The sequence below is a fragment of the Pyrus communis genome, chromosome 7 (genome assembly GCF_963583255.1).
Source record: "Pyrus communis chromosome 7, drPyrComm1.1, whole genome shotgun sequence".
Taxonomy (NCBI): domain Eukaryota; kingdom Viridiplantae; phylum Streptophyta; class Magnoliopsida; order Rosales; family Rosaceae; genus Pyrus; species Pyrus communis.
In genome coordinates this window covers 8410215-8433809 of record NC_084809.1, presented here as the reverse complement: position 1 = coordinate 8433809, position 23595 = coordinate 8410215, and the positions used below count along the sequence as shown (strand labels likewise).

The following is a 23595-nucleotide window of genomic DNA, read 5'->3' as shown; positions in this document are numbered from 1 at the left end:
TTCTGGGCTCAAGAGACACCTGAGGGTGGTAGTGGTTGATGGAGAACATTTCAGAAACAATGGATCGCCGGCGAAGGGTTCTGTGTACCACGAAAGGTGGCCAAATCTCATCGGGTTTGCGGTGGAATTGGTAAAGGAAGGGTCGTGGAGTCAAGTGCAGGTGGTGGCGATGATCAATTCACTGGGAAAACACCGAAATCTGAGTCGGAAATCACATAAGTTGTCCGGGTTGGGCGCCAAGTCTTTCTGGTCGAAAATGGGTTAAGGATTCAGTGTTCCTCCATCTTCTCCTTTCTCTGGTTCTTGATTGGGCAATTCCACACATCATTTCTCTTCTCTTATTTCCATCACAACCACACACGTGGCTCCATCGCACTGCTCCAACAAAATCTGAAGCCTTCCAGATTTATGGTCAACTGACCATTTTGCCCTCAATTTCATTCATTAATAACTCTTTCGTTATAACTTCAAATTACAATCCGTTTGTGCTCACGCGTTTGTATCGACAAGTACTATCCAAATATGTAAAGAAATCTAGAAAATCATGAAAGAATCAAATACGTCCGTGAAAATTCCGTTTAGTTCATTAAGGGCATTTTCATCATTTTACTTATCGAAAAATTTGTACGCCACAAATACAAACGCATCAAAACTACGAATAAGAATACAAAATACGTAATTTTAAACAGTGAAATCCGGGGATGGGATTTCACACTACTCACATGTTCTCTGAATCTCCCAAGAGCATTGTTCTGAAAACTCTTGCCTTGCGCCGCCTAGGCCCCGCTTAGGTGCTAGGCGGCTAGCCACTGTCTTGAATAATTCCTAGGCATTATATAACTTTGCCCCAGAGTCATTATATAACCTATATATTCCATATCAAACACTCAAGGCTTTGAATTATCAAACATGTTAGGATTACCATCTCATCCGAGTGTACGTGGACCGTGGTCGAGTTTCATGTTGTGATAACAAAAAAATTTCATATATCGGGATAACTTTATATGAAAATACTTCTTTTGGCCCATATGAGAGTTTTGTGCAGAATTATCCTCATAGAAGAAATATTGAAGATTTGGTTATGGTTTTGCCATGCTTCCTGCAATGTATCATTTATTATCCAGTTACATTTTTATTTTTTTAAGGCTAAATTGGATTAATAGTCCTTGTGATGAGAGGGTAATCGGAAGATAGCCCCTATGGTGAAAAAATTTGGATTTAAACCCTTGTGGTGAACTCTGTTAGGATTTAAGCCTAAAATTAACATATTCCTCATCTGTCTGTTAACCCATTCAACCTTCATAACCAAAAGAGAAGAAAACTCATTCATCCAAAGCTATGAATTCGCTCAGCACAATGATACAAAATGAGAATGTCCAACTTATAACGATACAAATAGTTCGCCGGAGGATTACAGCCACTAGCGTGATTATCTATGGCAACTTAAACGATTGACTATTCAAATCCAGTCCATTTACACAAGATTTCAAATCCCTGGGTTAAATATAATGAACAGTGTGGCCGATTAAGTACTTATCACTAAGCAATTTGGAAGGCCCAAAAATCCTATATCCAATGTGATCAATGATTTGAATTTCCTCATTGAATTATGTTGAACAGTAAAAAAAGCAAACAAAAGGGCAAATTCATTGAAATTCAAATTCATGTATTTTGAATAAGATCTCAAACTGTAAATCAGGAAGCAAGGAAGGAAGAGATGAGACGCACCACATCGGCGGAAGAGTTTTTAGCATCCATTTCGAGGCGGAGCTTGGCGTAGAGTTAGGGCTACAGTAGATGGAGCCAGGGGCAACGAATTCATAGCCTTGGATGAATGAGTGTTTTTTCTCTTTTGGTTATGAAGGTTGAATGGGTTAACAGACAAATGAGGAAGATGTTAATTTTAGGTTTAAATCCTAACGGAGTTCACCACGAGGATTTAAATCCGAATTTTTTCATCACGGGGCTATCTTTCGATTACCCTCTCACCACGGAGACCATTAATCCAATTTAGCCTTTTTTTTAAATAAAAGGGTCCTCAACGTTTATCAAACTAATGAAGAAGAAAAAGGTAGTACAAAGACCGGGGGATGGGGGGACAAAAAAAAACCAAACCCCACAAAAGCAACTGGCAATAAGATAATTTGTGTTAAGGAAGTTTTACCAGACTTTTCTTCTCTTTCCCTTAATTTTTAAACTTTGATCTTCCTATTATTTTTTAAAAGTTTTTAAGTCGTGTAATTTTCCTTTATTTTCTAGGATTGATTCAAACATTTGGGAGCAGACCAATTTTGAAGCTCGACTGTGAAAGTTCTCAGCCAACTGCCCCTTGACATTTGACAGCCAAGGGAAATAGGCTGCCAAATGTCACCCTTTTTTTTATTACTGGTGGTGGAAATTTAAACAGAAAACTAAACCATAGAAGTGGACAACACACTAGCATACTAGGATTTAGATTATTTAAACAGGAAGAGTCTAGAAACAAACTCCAGAAAATACGCGAAAGATGCAAGATGACCTTTTCAGACTGCTAATAACAGTTTGTGCAGAAAACCTAAAACTGTCGGACACATCAGAAGTATTAGCACATAAAACATCAAGAACAATCGGAGCATACAGACACCACTAAACAAGTTGATTAAAACCAAAAAAAAAAAGAAAAAAAAAAATTCTTGCTTCGAAAACAAGATCAGGGAAATCTCCAGTTTCCACCAATTGCTGGTCGTGATCAGTAAGATAGTAGTGGTAGTGAATCTTTTGACGGAGTAGTACCTCCAGCCAAACACGACCCGTCGATGTAACATCCCAAGGACCAGTTACTTCGTTTCTAACATATTCGACCTCATCGTAATTTTGTTGCAGATTATTAGAAGACTTGACTGATTTTTGAATCCTCTCCAACTCCATTGCCACTTCTTTCATCGTAGGCCGTCTCTTTCCACTCATATCCAAGCATCTGTTTGCGAGGTTAGCAACTGACAATATGTCTTCCGTTGCACCCTCCTCCTTAACTCGAGCATCAATAATATCAAACAGACGATTCTCTTCCATTGTAAAATTAAAATATGTAACTAGGCCTCTGATTTCTGGTGACCTTGTTAGAGAAACGGATTTTTCTCCAGTCAATAGCTCAAGAAGGACAACTCCAAAGCTATACACATCACTCTTATCCGTAAACTGACTTGATTGGAAGTACTCTGGGTCCAAGTACCCGAAGGTGCCATGTACTATTGTGGTGAGGTGGGTTTGGTCAATGGAAACCGATCTTGAAGTCCCGAAATCTGCAACTTTTGCTCTGTATTTATCATCTAAGAGTATGTTTGTAGACTTGATGTCCCTGTGGTAAATTGGAAAACCTGCTGCTGAATGTAAGTATGAAAGAGCTCCTGCAACTTCAGCAGCAATCCTTAAGCGCATTTCCCACGTAAATAAAAACTCCTCATTTTCTTCGTGGAGATATTGGTAGATAGTCCCTTTCGGTATGAATTCATAAACCAAGAGAGGTACTTCTGTCTCTAAACAGCAACCCAACAGTTTAACCACATTCCTGTGGTTAATTTGCGAAAGAATGACAATTTCGTTAATGAACTGCGCAACTTCGCCTCCATCAACTAATTTAGACTTCTTTACAGCAACGATTCTTCCATCCGTCAACATTCCTTTGTAAACAGTACCTTGGCCTCCCTGGCCAAGAATTATATCGATGTTAAAATGGTCTGTGGCTATCTCTAACTCCTGTGAATTGAACAACTTAATTTTCTCAACATTTACTTCACCAGCCGCCAGTTGTTGCTCCAATAGTATACCACCATTTTGGTCAAAGAACTTCTTCTTGCATTTAATGGCTTTTGTTTTCTTTATGAGTTTATGCAACCACCAGGCACCAAGGAGCAGTAACAAGAATCCAAGACCACTGCCGATACCTGAATAATTAAAGAAGATAAGAAAGGATAGTGTACACACACACACACGCGCACACACACACACACACACACACAGACACACACAGACACACACAGACACACACAGACACACAGACACACACACACACACACACACACACACACACACACAAGCAAAGATTATTTCGCTTTTTTCATTTGCTGAGATTTGTTATATATATGGTTGCTTATTTTGCTCTTCAAAATTCCAAATCATTTTGTTAATTCTAGATTATGCATTATTAAATCAGAAAATTATACTGTATTGTGCCAGGACATACCTATAATGATGGCTTTGACCGGAGATTTGCTCTTCGGAAGATTCATGCATGAGTACCCGTGAGGAATATTCACACATACATAGGGCTCGGAACACGAATGCTTGCCAACCTCACATTCATTGATGTCTGGATTAATGTGTATTGAAAAAATTAAAGTGATGATCAATCACCTACTAACTCATTCCAAACACAAAGAAAAGAACTTTAAACATTGAAAATGGTATTCGAGTTTACCTTGACATCCGTCGAGAAGATAGGGATTTCCTTCACAGCCCCCTCCGCAGGTACATTCAAGCCTTGAGGATCCATATGCGGAAGAGTTGTCATTGTAGCTATCACACTGAGGCCGGATTGGGTCCTCGCGTGTCATCGTTGCATTTACTTCCAAAAAGGTTCCAAACACTTCAGTTATGGAATGAAACATTTTCCATTCAAGCACCACAGGAATATTGTCCCTTTCGCTGATGGCAGAAATGTTTGTTAAATTGTTGGCATACCCCTGAAACCATTCGCGGTCTACCAAGAATGCGTAATTGCATGAACTTCGTGTATTATCGTCATCACGCTGGAAACTCGTATTGAAAGCAGAGAGAAATGAAGGGATGGCTGTCTGGCAGCAGTCCACACCCTTGCATACATTATGCCTGGTACCGTTACTCTTATTTATGGAATTGTCACACTCGGACTTGCATTGACTTGAAATGGAGTAGCCATTTGAGTTTGAGGTGATCGTGGCCATAAAACCACAACCAACTGCAGTGAACACGTTCTTTGTTGAATACACAAAAGGGCTGCCCTCCAAGTTGGCCGTCTGGCGGCTGATTGGCTTGTTGCTGCAATTTGAGAAGCTGATCGGGTTTGTGACCCTTAGCGTACCTCCTTCAGCAGAAATATTGAGGACCTCCAGATTAGTACGGTTCAAGAAAGGAGTGGGATTGCCAGTAGAGTTGTCACAGATTATTTGGAACCAGTCGTCATCAATGAAACAACCTGCCCCAATTCCAAAGGGATACGGGATTTCAATGTCTCCACAATGAGACTGACAGTTACGCTTTGCTATGGGCGGTTTCTGTGATGATGATACTGCTAGTAACTGCAGCAACAGTGTAAACAGAATAATATGAGTTAGCAACTTGACAACCATTCTGGTTATTTTTCGTATTCTGTTTACCTATACCGGCGGTTTCTAGTTGTAAGCTCTGAGTAAGGTAGCACAGAAAATGATCCTCAACTCTCAACCTTCTTCAAAATACAAGTAAAAGTGCATAGATATATAGTTAGTCCTCAGCACTTTCCTGCTGATTTCTCTGCACCTTCCACGATAGATGGAACATTTCAAGCAGTATATAAAATTCTCCAGCATTCTAAAATTCCAGACCAGTTCTTTCTTTGTTGCCAATCCATTTCTAGTCTGACTTTGACGAGTTCACTATAACAGAAGAGAAGATTAGGGCGGCAATAGAATATGAGTGATGTTGATTTTTCTCAAATAATTTTTCAATTTTCATTGTTGTATTTTCTGCTTCTGCACCATATTTTCTAGTAGTCCTAAAATTTTGGTGACTTTCAAACTGAAAATATGCTAATAAATATAGTCAAAATTCAAATTATAAAAATATCAGTCAAACTGAAGAAAAATCATGAAAGTATGTGAGAAGGATTGGAGGGATCAATCAAATATTTGTTTTAAAATGTGATTAATTTCCAGCTTCTAAAAAATTAGAACAAAGAAAAAAAAAGGGTAAATTACATTTTACGGTGTTATTGCAACTTCATACAACATCTTTAAAACATTTCAATTTTATTCAGGATTTATCATTTTATTGCAATTTCATACATCCGTTAGTCAAACCGTTAATTGATGACGTAGTAAATATAAAATTAATATATTTTGGTGATGTGGCGAACCAAAATAATTAAATATTAAAAAAAATTAACTACAACTTTTTTCCTTTGGAATGCATTCCAATTCACAGAAGGCATCTTAGACCTATTCCTCTTCGGGTACATTGCCCTTGAGGACACAGCTGTGCACACTCATCTGGACCTTACAACACATCCCTAATCTAGAGCATGCAAGTGTCCAGTACTATGGATTATTACACAACAGACAAAAGACTCTTCAAAGGATATTTAAAAAACTAGCCGTTACTACTCTTCTTGCCACCTAAGCCAACTTTAAGACTAAGATTAAACAAGCTTGAATCAAAATTAACTTCCAACAGCTCGCTACTAACTCAAACACTGCATAAGCCAAGTAATTTCATTATGATTAGATCACTTCCAATACTTAGACTAGTAAGGGAATAATTTGAGTTCTTATGAGCTTTTTTTTTATGAACCTGGCCGCTGCACTTAGGCCTAACATAAATTGCAAACTGAAGTTCCAGTAGTTCATGCTGGAATTGTTCATCGCATAAGAACAAGCATGCAAAAGTTAGATATAATAATAGCAATCATGGTTCAATAATTCATGAAAATTAACTGGCAATGAAAAGGTTAAAAGATGCGTTAACAAAATCCAAACTTACCAAACAGAAATGGAGTCTAGTGAGACTGTAGGGTTGGGGAGGAGCCCTGAAATTAGTGTTAGGCCACCGTTTTGTTTGAAGAACTTCTCTCGGTAATTACTGTTATTTATTTTCTTCACTACCTTGTATAACCACCATAGAGCAGCAAGAAGGACTAATAGCCCCAAGCTTGCACCAATATCTACATAAATCAATACATGTTACAAAAAAGTACCCAATTCTTCAGCTAATCTCTTGAGAATTTTAGTGAACTGTTCAAAATTTTCTCATTTTGAATCCACTGAAAGTTATTCCAGGTCAACTGAGGGGACAGAGGTGTACCTGTAACCACGCAGATGTTGTGCTAGGAAAGCACCAAATCTTTTGGAACCAACTCAAGCTAACCCACAGGAAATATATCAATTAGAAATGCAAGAACAAAATATAAAAGACACAAAGATTTTAACGAGGTTCCTCCACAGTCAGTGTAACTGGAGTACGTCCTCGGAGCAGTAGGAGCTCACCCAATAATCCATTATCAACCAAATGGGAGTTTACAAAGTGTTGGCAATCTCACAACCCAAAAGCCCAATACACCCAATAACTCTCACACACCAAAGAAACAAATAGAGAAAGAAATATAATGAATAATTTCTTCTCTATACATATAGCTCAAAGCTATTACAACAACAACTACTTTGGTGGATGATTACTAACCAATTGAAGCAACAACTTTCTTCTTCTGTTTTAGGCTCTCTGCAACTCTCCCTTTTTCTCTGCAACTCTCCCTTGCTCTCTGAAGAAAAGCTCTTTCTTCTCTCTTCTTTTTACTCAACCGAAATGAGCTCTCCTTTTTCTCTATCACAAAGAGCTCTCACATCTCTCTCTTCTTCAAACCGAAATAATGAGCACTCATCACATTTTTTCCAAAAGCAACAAACAACACTCACGGGTTGAAGACAACAAAACAACTTTTCCCATTTTCCTCCCCAAAACAAGGAATGTGTTGTCTCCACCTTTGGTTTGTTTAATCTAAAGTTTTCTTGGACTTGTCCACTTGGCCACTTGGCCAATAATTCAACAATCTCCACCTTGGCCAAGTTCCGAAAACGCCATGATAAGCCAACCAACACAATCAACACAAAAAACACTCCCAATCACTAGCAAGAGAACAACTCATGCCGAGCCAAATGCTCCAAAACTCCTACTGCTCAACGCCTTCTTTATATAGGCAAAATGTGAGCCAAGTTCAAGCAATGAACAAACTTGGCTACACCAACAACCTTAGTCAACATATCAGCGGGGTTGTCTTTAGTTGGAATCTTCTGGAGAATGATTTCTCCTTCACCAACAACTTCACGAACAAAGTGATAACGCACATCTATGTGCTTGGTCCTCGCATGATGAACCTGATACTTAGCCAAATAAATGGCACTCTGACTATCACAATGTACCTCCACCTGCTTCTGATCAACCCCCAAATCTCTAATCAGTCCATGTATCCAAATGGCCTCCTTTATAGCTTCAGCAACTGCCATATATTCAGCCTCTGTAGTAGACAAGGCAACAGACGACTGCAAAATGGACCTCCAACAAACTGGCCCTTTAGCCATAGTAAATACATAGCCTGTAGTAGACTTCCTTCCATCCAGATCACCTGCATAATCTGAATCAACATAACCAACTGCAAAATGACCAATACCAGAGTCATCTCTCTCAGAGCATAAACCAACGTCTCGAGTACCATGGAGATATCTCAATATCCATTTAGCTGCTTGCCAATGCTCTTTACCTGGATTATGCATATATCGACTCACCATGCCAACTGCATGAGCAATATCCGGTCTAGAGCATACCATTGCATACATCAAACTACCAACCAAATTTGCATATGGTATATTTTTCATTTGCAGCTTCTCCTTATCAGCTTTAGGACATTGTAGAGAACTCAATTTAAAATGAGGAGCCAAAGGGGTACTAACCGGTTTAGTTGAATCATGAACTCCAAACTTCCGAATCAACTTCTCAAGGTATTGTCTTTGATTCAAACAAACCAAATCCTTCTCTCTGTCTCTAGTGATCTCCATGCCAAGGATCCTTTTTGCTTCACCAAGATCTTTCATCTCGAACTCATTTTTCATTTGCTTCTTCAATTTCTCAATCTCTTCAACATTATTTGAGGCAATCAACATATCATCAACATATATCAACAAATAAATGAAAGACCCATCTTGCAACTTCTTGAAGTACACACAATGATCATATTGACTTCTAGAATAATTTTGGCCTCTCATAAATTTATCAAACCTCAAATACCATTGCCTTGGAGATTGCTTCAAGCCATAAAGTGATTTCTTCAACTTGCAAAACAAATTTTCTTTCCCTTTCACTTTATACCCATCCGGTTGACACATATAAATTTCTTCATTCAAATCACCATGTAGGAAAGCCGTTTTCACATCGAGTTGCACAAGCTCAAGATCATATTGTGCAACAAGAGCTAACATAATGCGAATTGAGGAGTGCTTCACAACTGGAGAAAAGATTTCATTGTAGTCAATGCCCTCCTTTTGTGCATACCCTTTAGCAACTAATCTTGCTTTGAATCTGACATTGCTTTTCTCAGCAACATCTTCCTTCTTGGCATACACCCATTTGCAACCAATAGCTTTCTTACCCTTAGGCAATTTAGCTAACTCCCAAGTCTTGTTTTTCATGAGAGAATTCATCTCGTCACCCATGGCATTGCACCACTTCTCCTTTTCCTCACTCTCAATGGCTTCCTCAAAATTGGATGGAATCTCATCAGTGATAATAGGAAGAGCAAAAGCAACATAGTCACTATACCGAGCTGGCTTGGTAATTTGTCTTTTTCCTCTGTTCTTGGCAATAGACTCTTGAGGTGAAACTTGCTCTTCAACTTGAATAGAATCTTCAAGTTCAACTTCTTCAACATCCTCATGGTCTCCCACTTCTTCACTTGTAGTGGCTTCGACATCAGCGGAAATAGGATTTGAAGTACTAGAGGCAACTTTCTCAAGCTCCACCTGTTGGACATCTTTCACATTCTTTTCAGAGTCTCTGAACATATTTTCTTCATCAAATGTCACATCTCTGCTGATTACAAGTTTTTTCATCTCTGGGCACCACAACCTGTAACCTTTGACACCACTACTAAAACCAAGAAAGATAGCCTTTTTGGCTCTAAGATCAAGTTTATTTTCAGTTACATGAAAATAAGCAGGTGAACCAAAAATTCGAATATAGTCATAATCAGAAGAGGGTTTTCCAAACCATACCTCCATTGGCGTCTTACCCTGAACAGCAACTGAGGGTAATCGGTTGATGATGTGACATGCATAAGTAACTGCCTCTGCCCAAAACGACTTGCTCAAACCCGACTGAGACAACATGCATCTAACCTTCTCAAGCAAGGTTCGATTCAATCTTTCTGCAACTCCATTTTGTTGTGGAGTTCCCCGGACACTAAAATGTCTCACAATCCCTTCCTCTTTGCAAACTTTAAAGAAAGGGTCGGATGTGTATTCACCACCATTATCCGATCTCAAAATCTTAATCTTTCTCCCAGTCTGGTTCTCAACCATTTTCTTCCAACCCAAGAAAATGCTCAACACCTCACTTTTGTGCTTCATAGTGTAGACCCAAGACCTTCTTGAATAATCATCAACAAAGGTCACGAACCAATGTCTACCACTCAAAGAGGGAGTCTTTGTAGGACCCCAAACATCCGAATGCACATAATCAAGAATGCCCTTCGTCTGATGTACAGCAGTACCAAACTTCACTCTAGTTTGTTTTCCCAAGACACAATGCTCGCAGAAATCAAGCTTACAAGTCGTGGCACCTTTTAGAAGACCTTGTTTCACAAGCCCTTGTAGAGCTCTCTCACCAGCATGGCCTAACCTCATATGCCACAGTCTAGTAGTATCAGAATCGGATGTGCCCATATTTTCTGAGACTACAGACGCTTCACCTGTAACAGTGCTTCCTTGCAATAAATACAAATGGCCACATCGAGGAGCTTTCATCACAACAAGTGCACCATAAGTCACCTTCAATGTCTGCCCATCTGAATGAAACCTGAAGCCCTTGGCTTCCAAAGTTCCCAAAGAAATAAGATTTTTCTTCAAATTCGGTACATACCGAACACCTGTCAACTCTTTAACCATGCCATCATGCAACTTCAAACGAACTGTACCAATCCCTTTTGTTGTGCAAGGATTGTCATCTCCCATGAACACAACACCGCCATCAAACTCTTTCAAGCTTGAAAACCAATCCTTGTGAGGAGTCATATGATGAGTACAACCCGTATCCAACACCCACTTAGTAGCACAATCAAATGATGAGGAAGTGGTTAAAGCAAAATCAGAAAAATCTGTTTCAACCTCAGCAACATTAGCTTCAGAACTTTCTTTGCCTTTGGTCTTCAATCTAGGACAATCTTTCTTCCAATGGCCCTTATTACAACAAAAGGCACATTCATCCCTTTCCAAAGGTTTTCTACCTTTAGAGTTTCCTCTAGGTCGAGACTGTGATTTTTTCCTGCTAGAAGAGGATCTCCTCTCCGATGATCTACCTCTAACAAATAAAGCTTCAGAGGTACTATTATGATTTTTATCTCTATGCCTCATTTCATAATTCATCAAGGCATTTGACACATCTTCAAATTTCACAGTTTCTTTACCATGCATAATAGTGGTAACAAAATGCTCATAAGAGTCCGGCAAGGAATTCAACAATATTAAGGCCTTATCTTCATCCTTAATATCCTCATCTAAATTTAACAAGTCGGCAATCAACTTATTAAAAGCATCAAGGTGTCTAATCATTTTTGTACCTTCTTTGTATTGGAAGCGGTAGAGCTTTTTCTTCAAGTGTAGCCGGTTCTCTGCACTCTTCGTCATATACTTGTCTTCCAATTTTTGCCACAACACACTTGCCAAAGTCTCCCGCATCACAAAATACTTCTGAGTTTTTGCAAGGCATAACCGAATTGAAGAGCAAGCCCACAAATTTAATTTCTCCCATTCCAGTTTCGACATAGCTTCAGGCTTCTCTCCCAAGGCTGCAAGAAGATCTTGTTGAGCCAACACATCTTTAACCTCACATTGCCACATCCCGAAGTTGTTTGTGCCATCAAACTTTTCAACTTCGAACTTTGCATTTTGCACCGTAGTTCTTGCAAACCCGGAGCTGCTTCCAAAAGGATTCTCATCTTGCCCGTCTGACATCTTTGGCAACTAGACAGTACCCAAGAGCAACCAGTGCTCTGATACCAATTGTTGTGCTAGGAAAGCACCAAATCTTTTGGAACCAACTCAAGCTAACCCACATGAAATATATCAATTAGAAATGCAAGAACAAAATATAAAAGACACAAAGATTTTAACGAGGTTCCTCCACAGTCAGTGTAACTGGAGTACGTCCTCGGAGCAGTAGGAGCTCACCCAATAATCCATTATCAACCAAATGGGAGTTTACAAAGTGTTGGCAATCTCACAACCCAAAAGCCCAATACACCCAATAACTCTCACACACCAAAGAAACAAATAGAGAAAGAAATATAATGAATAATTTCTTCTCTATACATATAGCTCAAAGCTATTACAACAACAACTACTTTGGTGGATGATTACTAACCAATTGAAGCAACAACTTTCTTCTTCTGTTTTAGGCTCTCTGCAACTCTCCCTTTTTCTCTGCAACTCTCCCTTGCTCTCTGAAGAAAAGCTCTTTCTTCTCTCTTCTTTTTACTCAACCGAAATGAGCTCTCCTTTTTCTCTATCACAAAGAGCTCTCACATCTCTCTCTTCTTCAAACCGAAATAATGAGCACTCATCACATCTTTTCCAAAAGCAACAAACAACACTCACGGGTTGAAGACAACAAAACAACTTTTCCCATTTTCCTCCCCAAAACAAGGAATGTGTTGTCTCCACCTTTGGTTTGTTTAATCTAAAGTTTTCTTGGACTTGTCCACTTGGCCACTTGGCCAATAATTCAACAGCAGATTTCTTCTTTTTAGGAGGGCTGTAAAAGTATTATTACAGATAGAAGTATTGTCAAGATTTTCTTATTTTATTGTCTAATTCATGTTGTTTCTGCATCATCTGGTATAGTAGTCATACTTGATAGTGAAAGGCTGAAGTATCCTAATGAATATAATTAAAATTCAAATTAAAATATCGGCCAAAATAAAAAAGAATGAAATTTCATCAGAGTTGTTCAAGATAGAATGGAGGAATCATCAGTCAATCTCATAACTTTTGGAAATCATATGATCAGATTATAACATCTAGATCATAAGAATTCATTGAAATTCAAATTCATGTATTTTGAATAAGATCTCAAACTGTAAATCAGGAAGCTAGGAAGGAAGAGATGAGACGCACCACATCGGCGGAGGAGTTTTTAGCATCCATTTCGAGGCGGAGCTTGGCGTAGAGTTAGGGGCTGCAGTAGATGGAGCCAGGGGCAACGAATTCATAGCCTTGGATGAATGAGTTTTTTTTCTCTTTTGGTTATGAACGTTGAATGGGTTAACAGACAAATAAGGAAGATGTTAATTTTAGGTTTAAATCCTAACGGAGTTCACCACGAGGGTTTAAATCTGAATTTTTTCTTCACGGGGCTATCTTTCAATTACCCTCTCATCACGGAAACCATTAATCCAATTTAGCCTTTTTTTTAAATAAAAGGGTCCTCTTACGTTTATCAAACTAATGAAGAAGAAAAAGGTAGTACAAAGACCGGGGGGTGGGGGGACAAAAAAAAACCAAACCCCACAAAAGCAACTATGGCAATAAGATAATTTGTGTTAAGGAAGTTTTACCAGACTTTTCTTCTCTTTCCCTTAATTTTTAAACTTTGATCTTCCTATTATTTTTTAAAAGTTTTTAAGTTGTGTAATTTTCCTTTATTTTCTAGGATTGATTCAAACATTTGGGAGCAGACCAATTTTGAAGCTTGACTGTGAAAGTTCTCAGCCAACTGCCCCTTGACATTTGACAGCCAAGGGAAATAGGCTGCCAAATGTCACCCTTTTTTTGATTACTGGTGGTGGAAATTTAAACAGAAAACTAAACCATAGAAGTGGACAACACACTAGCATACTAGGATTTAGATTATTTAAACAGGAAGAGTCTAGAAACAAACTCCAGAAAATACGCGAAAGATGCAAGATGACCTTTTCAGACTGCTAATAACAGTTTGTGCAGAAAACCTAAAACTGTCGGACACATCAAAAGTATTAGCACATAAAAGATCAAGAACAATCGGAGCATACAGACACCACTAAACAAGTTGATTAAAACCAGAAAAAAAAAAGAAAAAAAAATTTCTTGCTTCGAAAACAAGATCAGGGAAATCTCCAGTTTCCACCAATTGCTGGTCGTGATCAGTAAGATAGTAGTGGTAGTGAATCTTTTGACGGAGTAGTACCTCCAGCCAAACACGACTCTGTCGATGTAACATCCCAAGGACCAGTTACTTCATTTCTAACATATTCGACCTCATCGAAATTTTGTTGCAGATTATTAGAAGACTTGACTGATTTTTGAATCCTCTCCAACTCCATTGCCACTTCTTTCATCGTAGGCCGTCTCTTTCCACTCATATCCAAGCATCTCTTTGCGAGGTTAGCAACTGACAATATGTCTTCCGTTGCACCCTCCTCCTTAACTCGAGCATCAATAATATCAAACAGACGATTCTCTTCCATTGTAAAATTAAAATATGTAACTAGGCCTCTGATTTCTGGTGACCTTGTTAGAGAAACGGATTTTTCTCCAGTCAATAGCTCAAGAAGGACAACTCCAAAGCTATACACATCACTCTTATCCGTAAACTGACTTGATTGGAAGTACTCTGGGTCCAAGTACCCGAAGGTGCCATGTACTATTGTGGTGAGGTGGGTTTGGTCAATGGAAACCGATCTTGAAGTCCCAAAATCTGCAACTTTTGCTCTGTATTTATCATCTAAGAGTATGTTTGTAGACTTGATGTCCCTGTGGTAAATTGGAAAACCTGCTGCTGAATGTAAGTATGAAAGAGCTCCTGCAACTTCACCAGCAATCCTTAAGCGCATTTCCCACGTAAATAAAAACTCCTCATTTTCTTCGTGGAGATATTGGTAGATAGTCCCTTTCGGTATGAATTCATAAACCAAGAGAGGTACTTCTGTCTCTAAACAGCAACCCAACAGTTTAACCACATTCCTATGGTTAATTTGCGAAAGAATGACAATTTCGTTAATGAACTGCGCAATTTCGCCTCCATCAACTAATTTAGACTTCTTTACAGCAACAATTCTTCCATCTGTCAACATTCCTTTGTAAACAGTACCTTGGCCTCCCTGGCCAAGAATTATATCGATGTTAAAATGGTCTGTGGCCATCTCTAACTCCTGTGAATTGAACAGCTTAATTTTCTCAACATTTACTTCACCAGCCGCCAGTTGTTGCTCCAATAGTATACCACCATTTTGTTTAAAGAACTTCTGCTTGCGTTTAATGGCTTTTGTTTTCTTTATGAGTTTATGCAACCACCAGGCACCAAGGAGCAGTAACAAGAATCCAAGACCACTGCCGATACCTGAATAACTGAAGAAGATTAGAAAGGATAGTGTGTGTGTGTGTGTGTGTGTGTGTACATAAGCAAAGATTATTTCGTTTTTTTCATTTGCTGAGATTTATTATATATATGGTTGCTTATTTTGCTCTTCAAAATTCCAAATCATTTTGTTAATTCTAGATTATGCATTATTAAAGCAGAAAATTATACTGTATAGTGCAGGAACATACCTATAATGATGGCTTTGACGGGAGATTTGCTCTTCGGAGGACTCATGCATCTGTAACCCGAACGCTGATTCACACATACTTGTTAGACAAATAAGGAATATGGTTGGAGTCCTTGTGTAATTGTATATAATATTATTATTGGAAGAATAAGCCGTCCTACAGCCGTCAAGCCGTCCTACAGCCGTCCTACCTTGTCCTACCTACACACTAGGACGGCTACCTTGTCCTCTACAGCCGTCCTACCTTGTCCTACCTACACACTAGGACGGCTACCTTGTCCTACCTACACATTTGTATCATGTATATATATCCTTGTAATCTTGTAGAGAAAAATTAATGAGAAAAAAGCATTCTCTTCCATATTTTCCACAAAGCATTCTCTTCCATATTTTCTACATGGTATACAGAGCAGGTTTATAACCCTAGCCCTAATTTTTTTTTTTTTTTTCGGCAGCTTTCTCTGCCGTTCCCATGGCTGTTCGTGGCCCCTCCCGTCCCTCCTCTGCTCGTCCTCCCCTCCACTGCACCTACTGCAATTTTGATTATCATACCCGAGACACCTGCCATAAACTTCATGGCTATCCCGTTGGCCATCCCCTCCATGGCCAACCGTGGCGACCACCGCGCCGTACCACTGCTTCCAGTTCTTCCCGCAGCCATGCACCTTCCAGTCCTCCCCGGCAGCCACGGTTTTCTGCTTCCCGGCCCCATAATTTCACCCAGGCCCATCACGTGCAAGGCACCCAGGCCCCCGCCTCCTCTTCTACTCCAGCGACCCACCAAGTGCACGGGGCCCAGCCCACTTTGCATGACTTGCAGCTTGCCATGCCTGACCTCTCTGCCGAGCAGCACTCCCGTGTTCTAGCTGCTCTACGTGACACCACCACCCCTCCTCAGGCCAATGCCGTTCTCACTACTGATTTTGCCCAAGGACTTGGTTTCGAAGGCGATGATTGGTGTGGGTAAGCGACGTGGCGATCTGTATTACCTTGTGGCCCTTACCTCTTCTCTCCCCACCCGTCAACCTCTCTGCAACATCATTACCATCCCCTCCTCCCTCTGGCATAGGCGTCTTGGTCACCCCTCCTCCACTCGTTTGCAAGCTTTAGCATCTAGCTCTCTTAATTGTACTTTTGATTCTAGTCATATTTGTGATGTTTGTCCGTTGGCAAAACAAACTCGTCAACCTTTTCTTTTGAGTTCAATTTCATCAACTTTCCCTTTTGCTTTAATTCATTGTGATATTTGGGGCCCGAATCGTCAATCTTCTTTTTCTGGTGCTCATTATTTCTTAACCATTATGGATGATTTTTCTCGCTTTACGTGGGTCTTCCTCATGAAACATAAATCCGACACTCAACAATTAATTAAGGATTTTTTTGCTTATGTCACTACCCAATTCCGCACTACCATCCAATGCATTCGTACTGACAATGGTGGTGAATTTTTATCTCTTCGTAGTTTTTTCTCTGATCATGGGGTGCTTTTACAAACTTCTTGTGTTTATACCCCCCAACAAAATGGCGTTGTTGAAAGAAAACATCGTCATCTTCTTGAAACCGCTCGCGCCCTTCGTTTTCAATCCCATCTTCCTATCAAGTTTTGGGGGGAATGTGTTCTTACCGCTACTTATCTCATCAATTGTCTCCCTACCCGTCTTCTGCATCATAAATCCCCATTTGAGGTTCTCTTTTCGAAAACCCCATCTTATGACCACTTCCGCGTCTTTGGTTGTCTGGCATATGCCACCTCTGTCACTCCCACCACCAAATTTTCCCCTCGGGCTCATCGTTGCATTTTTCTCGGTTATTCTCATGGACAAAAGGCCTATACCCTTTACGATCTCGACAATCACCGCATTTTCACTAGTCGAGACGTCATCTTTCACGAAACTACTTTCCCTTATGCCGTTTCTCACCCTCCTATCCCATCCTCTTCGCCTACCCTACCCATCCCACCCCCTCTGGACTTTACATATAACCCACCACCTTCCTCCCCTTCCACGCCTCCCACTGATTCCCTTGTTGCCCCATTACCCGTTCCTCCCCATGCCTCTGCCCTCTCGGCATCCCCTCCTTCCCCCACCCCCCCCCCCCCCCCCGCTACTTCCTTACCTTTCACCCTTTTACCCACGGACATCCCTACCCCCCCACTACCTACTAATCCTCCCCTTCCCCGCACCTCTTCCCGTGCCCATAAACCTCCATCCTATTTAAAATACTACGTTTGCTCGCAGGTGATTCTGCCATCCCACCCATCTTCGACTTCGCAACCCGGTTCTACACAAGTCAGACTGTGGAGCCTTCCTCCTTTGCCGAGGCTGCCACTGACCCCAATTGGCAACATGCTATGACTGAGGAGCTTCAAGCTTTACATGCTAATGGTACTTGGACTTTAACTTCCTTGCCCCCTGGCAAAATTCCCATTGGTTGTAAGTGGGTGTACAAACTCAAGCACAATTCCGACGGCTCTATTGACCGCTACAAAGCTCGTTTGGTTGCTAAAGGCTTCACTCAGGCTGAAGGTATTGATTATCATGACACTTTTTCTCCTACTGCTAAGATGATTACGGTGCGTTGTCTTCTTGCTCTTGCTGCTAGTCAGTCTTGGTCTCTTCATCAGCTTGATGTTAATAATGCTTTCTTACATGGTGACTTACATGAAGAAATCTATATGTCTCCTCCTCCTGGTCTTCGGCGACAGGGGGAGAATCTTGTGTGTCGCCTTCACAAGTCACTTTATGGTCTTAAGCAGGCTTCTCGCCAATGGTTTGCCAAATTCACTAGTGCCATCATTTCTGCCGGTTTTCAACAATCCAAAGCTAACTATTCATTGTTCACTAAAAAGTCTGGTATTTCTTTCACAGCTTTGCTCATTTATGTGGATGATATTGTGATTACAGGCAATGATGCTAGTGCCATTAATTCTCTGAAGTTTTTTCTCCGTGATCATTTTCGGATAAAAGACCTTGGTGATTTAAAATATTTTTTGGGTATTGAGGTTTCTCGTTCCAAACAAGGGATTTATATTTCTCAACGCAAGTATGCATTAGAGATTCTCAAGGACTATGGTTTTTTGGGAGCACGACCCATTGCTTTTCCTATGGATGACACAAAATTATCTGATAAAGGAGAACTTCTCAAGGATCCTGAAAAGTATCGACGATTAGTAGGTCGGTTAATATATCTCACTATCACTCGGCCGGATATCACCTATTCTGTGCATGTTCTAAGCCGTTTTATGCACGAGCCAAGGATATCTCATATGGATGCTGCGCTTCGTATTGTTCGTTATTTGAAGGCTACTCCAGGTCAAGGTTTATTATTTCGTTCTGACAACCAGACCAAGTTAACTGCGTTTTGTGATTCTGATTGGGCAGGTTGCCCTATCACTCGCCGTTCGACTACTGGGTATTGTGTATTCTTGGGCGGTTCTTTGATTTCTTGGCGGACGAAACGACAGAAAACCGTTTCGCTCTCTTCAGCAGAGGCGGAATATAGGGCCATGGCAGGTGCTTGTTGCGAGATAGTTTGGCTTCGTTTTTTGTTGAAGGATTTGAACATTCCTTTGGATGGTCCTTCCATTTTATTTTGTGATAATCAAGCAGCGTTACATATAGCTGCCAATCCTGTTTTTCATGAACGAACTCGTCACATTGAGATGGATTGTCACTTTATACGAGATAAGATTGTAGATGGCACAATAGAGACCAAGCATGTGGGTACGGCACAACAGTTGGCAGACTTGTTTACCAAACCTCTTGGGAAAGAAAAGTTTTCGGGTATGTTACGCAAGTTGGGAGTTCTTGACATCCACTTTCCAACTTGAGGGGGAGTGTTAGACAAATAAGGAATATGGTTGGAGTCCTTGTGTAATTGTATATAATATTATTATTGGAAGAATAAGCCGTCCTACAGCCGTCAAGCCGTCCTACCTTGTCCTACCTACACACTAGCCGTCCTACAGCCGTCAAGCCGTCCTACCTTGTCCTACCTACACACTAGGACGGCTACCTTGTCCTACCTACACATTTGTATCATGTATATATATCCTTGTAATCTTGTAGAGAAAAATTAATAAGAAAAAAGCATTATCTTCCATATTTTCCACAAAGCATTCTCTTCCATATTTTCTACAATACTAGGTGCTCGGAACATTTGCCAACCTCACATTCATTGATGTCTGGATTAATGTGTATTGAAAAAATTAAATTGATCATCAATCACCTACTAACTCATTCCAAACACAAAGAAAAGAACTTTAGACATTGAAAATGGTATTCGAGTTTACCTTGACATCCGTCGAGAAGATAGGGATTTCCTTCAGCGCCCCCTCCGCAGGTACATTCAAGCCTTGAGGATCCATATGCGGAAGAGTTGTCATGGTAGCTAACACACCGAGGCCGGATTGGGTACTCGCTTCTTGTCGTTGCATTTACTTCCAAAAAGGTTCCAAACACTTCAGTTGTGGAATGAAACATGTTCCATTTAAGCACCACAGGAATATTGTCCCTTTCGCTGATGGCAGAAATGTTTGTTAAATTGTTGGCATACCCCTGAAACCATTTGCGGTCTACCAAGAATGCGTAATTGCATGAACTTCGTGTTTTATCGTCATCACGCTGGAAACTCGTATTGAAAGCAGAGAGAAATGAAGGGATGGCTATCTGGCAGCAGTCCACACCGTTGCATACATTATGCCGGGCACCGTTACTCTTATTTATGGAATTGTCACACTCGGACTTGCATCCACTTGAAATGGAGTAGCCATTTGAGTTTGAGGTGATCGTGGCCATAAAACCACAACCAACTGCAGTGAACACGTTCTTTGTTGAATACGCAAAAGGGCTGCCCTCCAAGTTGGCCGTCTGGCGGTTGATTGGCTTGTTGCTGCAATTTGAGAAGCTGATCGGGTTTGTGACCCTTAGCGTACCTCCTTCAGCAGAAATATTGAGGACCTCCAGATTAGCACGGTTCAAGAAAGGAGTGGGATTGCCAGTAGAGTTGTCACAGATTATTTGGAACCAGTGGTCGTCAATGAAACAACCTGCCCCAATTCCAAAGGGATACGGGATTTCAATGTCTCCACAATGAGACTGACAGTTAGGCTTTGCTGTGGGCGGTTTCTGTGATGATGATACTGGTAGTAACTGCAGCAACAGCGTAAACAGAATAATATGAGTTAGCAACTTGACAACCATTCTGGTTATTTTTCGTATTCTGTTTACCTATACCGGCGGTTTCTAGTTGTAAGCTCTGAGTAAGGTAGCACAGAAAATGATCCTCAACTCTCAACCTTCTTCAAAGTAGAAGTAAAAGTGCATAGATATATAGTTAGTCCTCAGCACTTTCCCGCTGATTTCTCTGCACTTTCCACGACAGAAGAGAAGATTAGGGCGGCGTTAGAATATGAGTGATGCTGATTTCTCTGCACCTTCCACGACAGAAGAGAAGATTAGGGCGGCGTTAGAATATGAGTGATGCTGATTTTTCTCAAATAATTTTTAAAGTTTCATTGTTGTATTTTCTGCTTTTGCACCATATTTTCTTTATCGATAAAAATAAAATAAAAGATAAAATAAATAATATTAAGTTTAATTTTTTAATGTAAAAATATGATTTTTTATTAAAATGAACAGTATCGTAGATTTTTCGTTTAAAATCTTTATTTTCTAATGGCCCTACAAGTTTGGTGACTTTCCAGTAAAATGCTGAAAATATGCTAATAAATATAGTCAAAATTCAAATTATAAAAATAGCAGTGAAACTGAAGAAAAATCATGAAAGTATGTGAAAAGGATTGGAGGGATCAATCAAATATTTGTTTTAAAATGTGATTAATTTCCAGCTTCTAAAAAATTAGAACAAACTAAAAAAAGATAAGATTACATTTTATCCCCTTAGGTTTGATGCTATTAGAACTTCATAAAACATCTTTAAAATATTTTAATTTTATTCATGATTTATCATTTTATTGCAATTTTATAAATTTGTTAGTTAAACAATTAATTGCTGATGTAACAAATATAAAACTAATATATTTTGGAGATGTGGTGAACCAAAATAATTAAATATTAAAAATTTGAAACGTAACCTTCCCTTCTTCTTTCTCCAGCTTCCCCTCTCTCTGGATCTCCATCTTCCATGGAAACACCTTCAAATCCCTCCCAGGTCCAAACCCCACAATCCCTCTAGCATTTAGCACCATGAAATTTCCATTTCTTAACAAATCCCACACATCAAAGAACTCGGGGAGAAATCGAACCTCGCAGTGGTGGATGTGGTTCGGCGGAACCAGCTGGACGGCGGGGCGGGCTTGGGCTGAGCCTTCTAGGCCCGGAAGTGGTGGCGGGAGGTGAGGTAGAGGGAGAGGAGGAAAAGGGTGATTGACGGCTGCATCATTGGTAGGAGGAAGAGATGGGGTTATCAGGCTAAGCTTTGTCCAGATCCCCTATTCAATTTTTTTAGTTTTTAATTATAATATAGATTGATTTTTTATTAAATAATCATTTTTTATTCACATGGTGCAAAGTTAACAGTGATATGACATCATCATTTAACGGTTAACTTAACAGATTTTTTAACAGATATATGAAACTGAAAAAAAATATATAACTAAACGTATAAAATTAAAATATTTTAAAGATATTGTATGAGGTTGTCAAATTACATGATCTCACTCTTAAGATAGAAAATATGAAAAATCTGTTGAAATGAGGAGCCAAACTTGATGTTCTTTCTTGCCTTCACAAATTTGGTTGGCTTTGCCAAGCTACACCTTCGAGGCAGGACTGGCATCAGGTTTCCTCGGGTGTACCAACGTTTCTGGTGGTGCAACTGGAGGCTACGCCACGAGCCTTGCAAGAAGACGACCTTCTGCTTCCTTTTTCTTGTACACAAATGATATGGGGGTGGGGAAATTGAACTGACATGGTACTTTTGATGCAGGGTTATACTTTTAATTACTTTAGTGGTTGGAGCAAGCTGTTGAATAAGAAGAGTATCCAAGATAACTCTAATGATCCCAAGAAGAAGAAAATAGAGCACACTCTTAAAGAAAGCTCACAAAACAAACTAATTAGCAAAGCTTTTCTTATTTAGCTCTAGGCTTTGTTTCTCCTTGGATGATATACAATGCTTGAGGACTTGGGTATTTATAGCAAACCAAATGAAAGCTACACCACACACTTACTTCACCTACAACATCCACCTACTTCACCTACAACCTCCACTTACTTCACCAACCTCACACACTTACTTCACCAACCTCACACACTTACTTCACCTACAACATCCACCTACTTCACCTACAATTGACATTGATTCTCAACACTCCCCCTCAATGTCAGCTCTCATTCTTTGCACTGTGCTGAGCAGACAGCGAAAATTTTCGAGCTTGCCTGTACTTAAACTTTTTGTGAACAAGTCCGCAACTTGATCATTCGTCTTGACCTGTCTCATCTCAATCTCTTCTTGTAGAACCTTTTCTCTGATAAAGTGGTAGTGCACTTCCACATGTTTAGTTCTTGCATGAAAGACTGGATTTTCCGCCAAGCGAATTGCCGATTGGTTATCACAGTACAATGGTACTGGATAATCTACTGGTTGATGTAGATCACTCATCAACTGTACCAGCCATGCATTCTCTTGAGCTGCCATTGCTGCTGCTCTATACTCTGCTTCTGTGGTTGACAAAGATACCGTTGGCTGTCTCTTGCTACACCAAAAGATAGTTCCAGAACCAAGCTTAAACACATACCCAGTTGTTGATCTCCTGGTGTCATGATCTCCCGCATAGTCAGCATCACAGTAACCAACTAACTTGCTGTCTTCACCTTTCTTGTACAAAAGACCATAGTCAATTGTACTCTTCACATATCTTAGTATTCGTCGAACTGCTTCCAAGTGAGGCTTCTTTGGATTTTGCATGTACCGACTCATCACACCAACTGCATAAGAAATGTCAGGTCGAGTCAAGGTTAAGTAGATCAGACTACCTACCAATTGTCGATACATCGTCGCATCTTCCAAAACTTTTC

The 23595-nt window shown here is 40.0% G+C and overlaps 2 protein-coding genes across 2 annotated transcripts; both read right to left on the bottom strand.

The window, feature by feature from the left end:
* Positions 1-2547: 2547 nt before the first annotated feature.
* Positions 2548-5782, bottom strand: LOC137740275 (wall-associated receptor kinase-like 1). The gene is made up of 3 exons (XM_068480127.1): positions 4457-5782; positions 4223-4348; positions 2548-3923 (listed from the first exon to the last, which is right to left on the bottom strand). Exons 1-3 carry the CDS (start codon positions 5364-5366, stop codon positions 2626-2628), a joined length of 2334 nt encoding a protein of 777 aa, XP_068336228.1. The 5' UTR covers positions 5367-5782; the 3' UTR covers positions 2548-2625.
* An 8165-nt stretch (positions 5783-13947) lies between these two features.
* Positions 13948-20839, bottom strand: LOC137740490 (wall-associated receptor kinase-like 22). Its single transcript, XM_068480348.1, has 3 exons — positions 19848-20839; positions 15558-15635; positions 13948-15348 (listed from the first exon to the last, which is right to left on the bottom strand). The coding sequence occupies exons 1-3, from the start codon at positions 20755-20757 to the stop codon at positions 14153-14155; spliced, it is 2184 nt and encodes a 727-aa protein (XP_068336449.1). The 5' UTR covers positions 20758-20839; the 3' UTR covers positions 13948-14152.
* Between the last annotated feature and the right edge of the window lie 2756 nt (positions 20840-23595).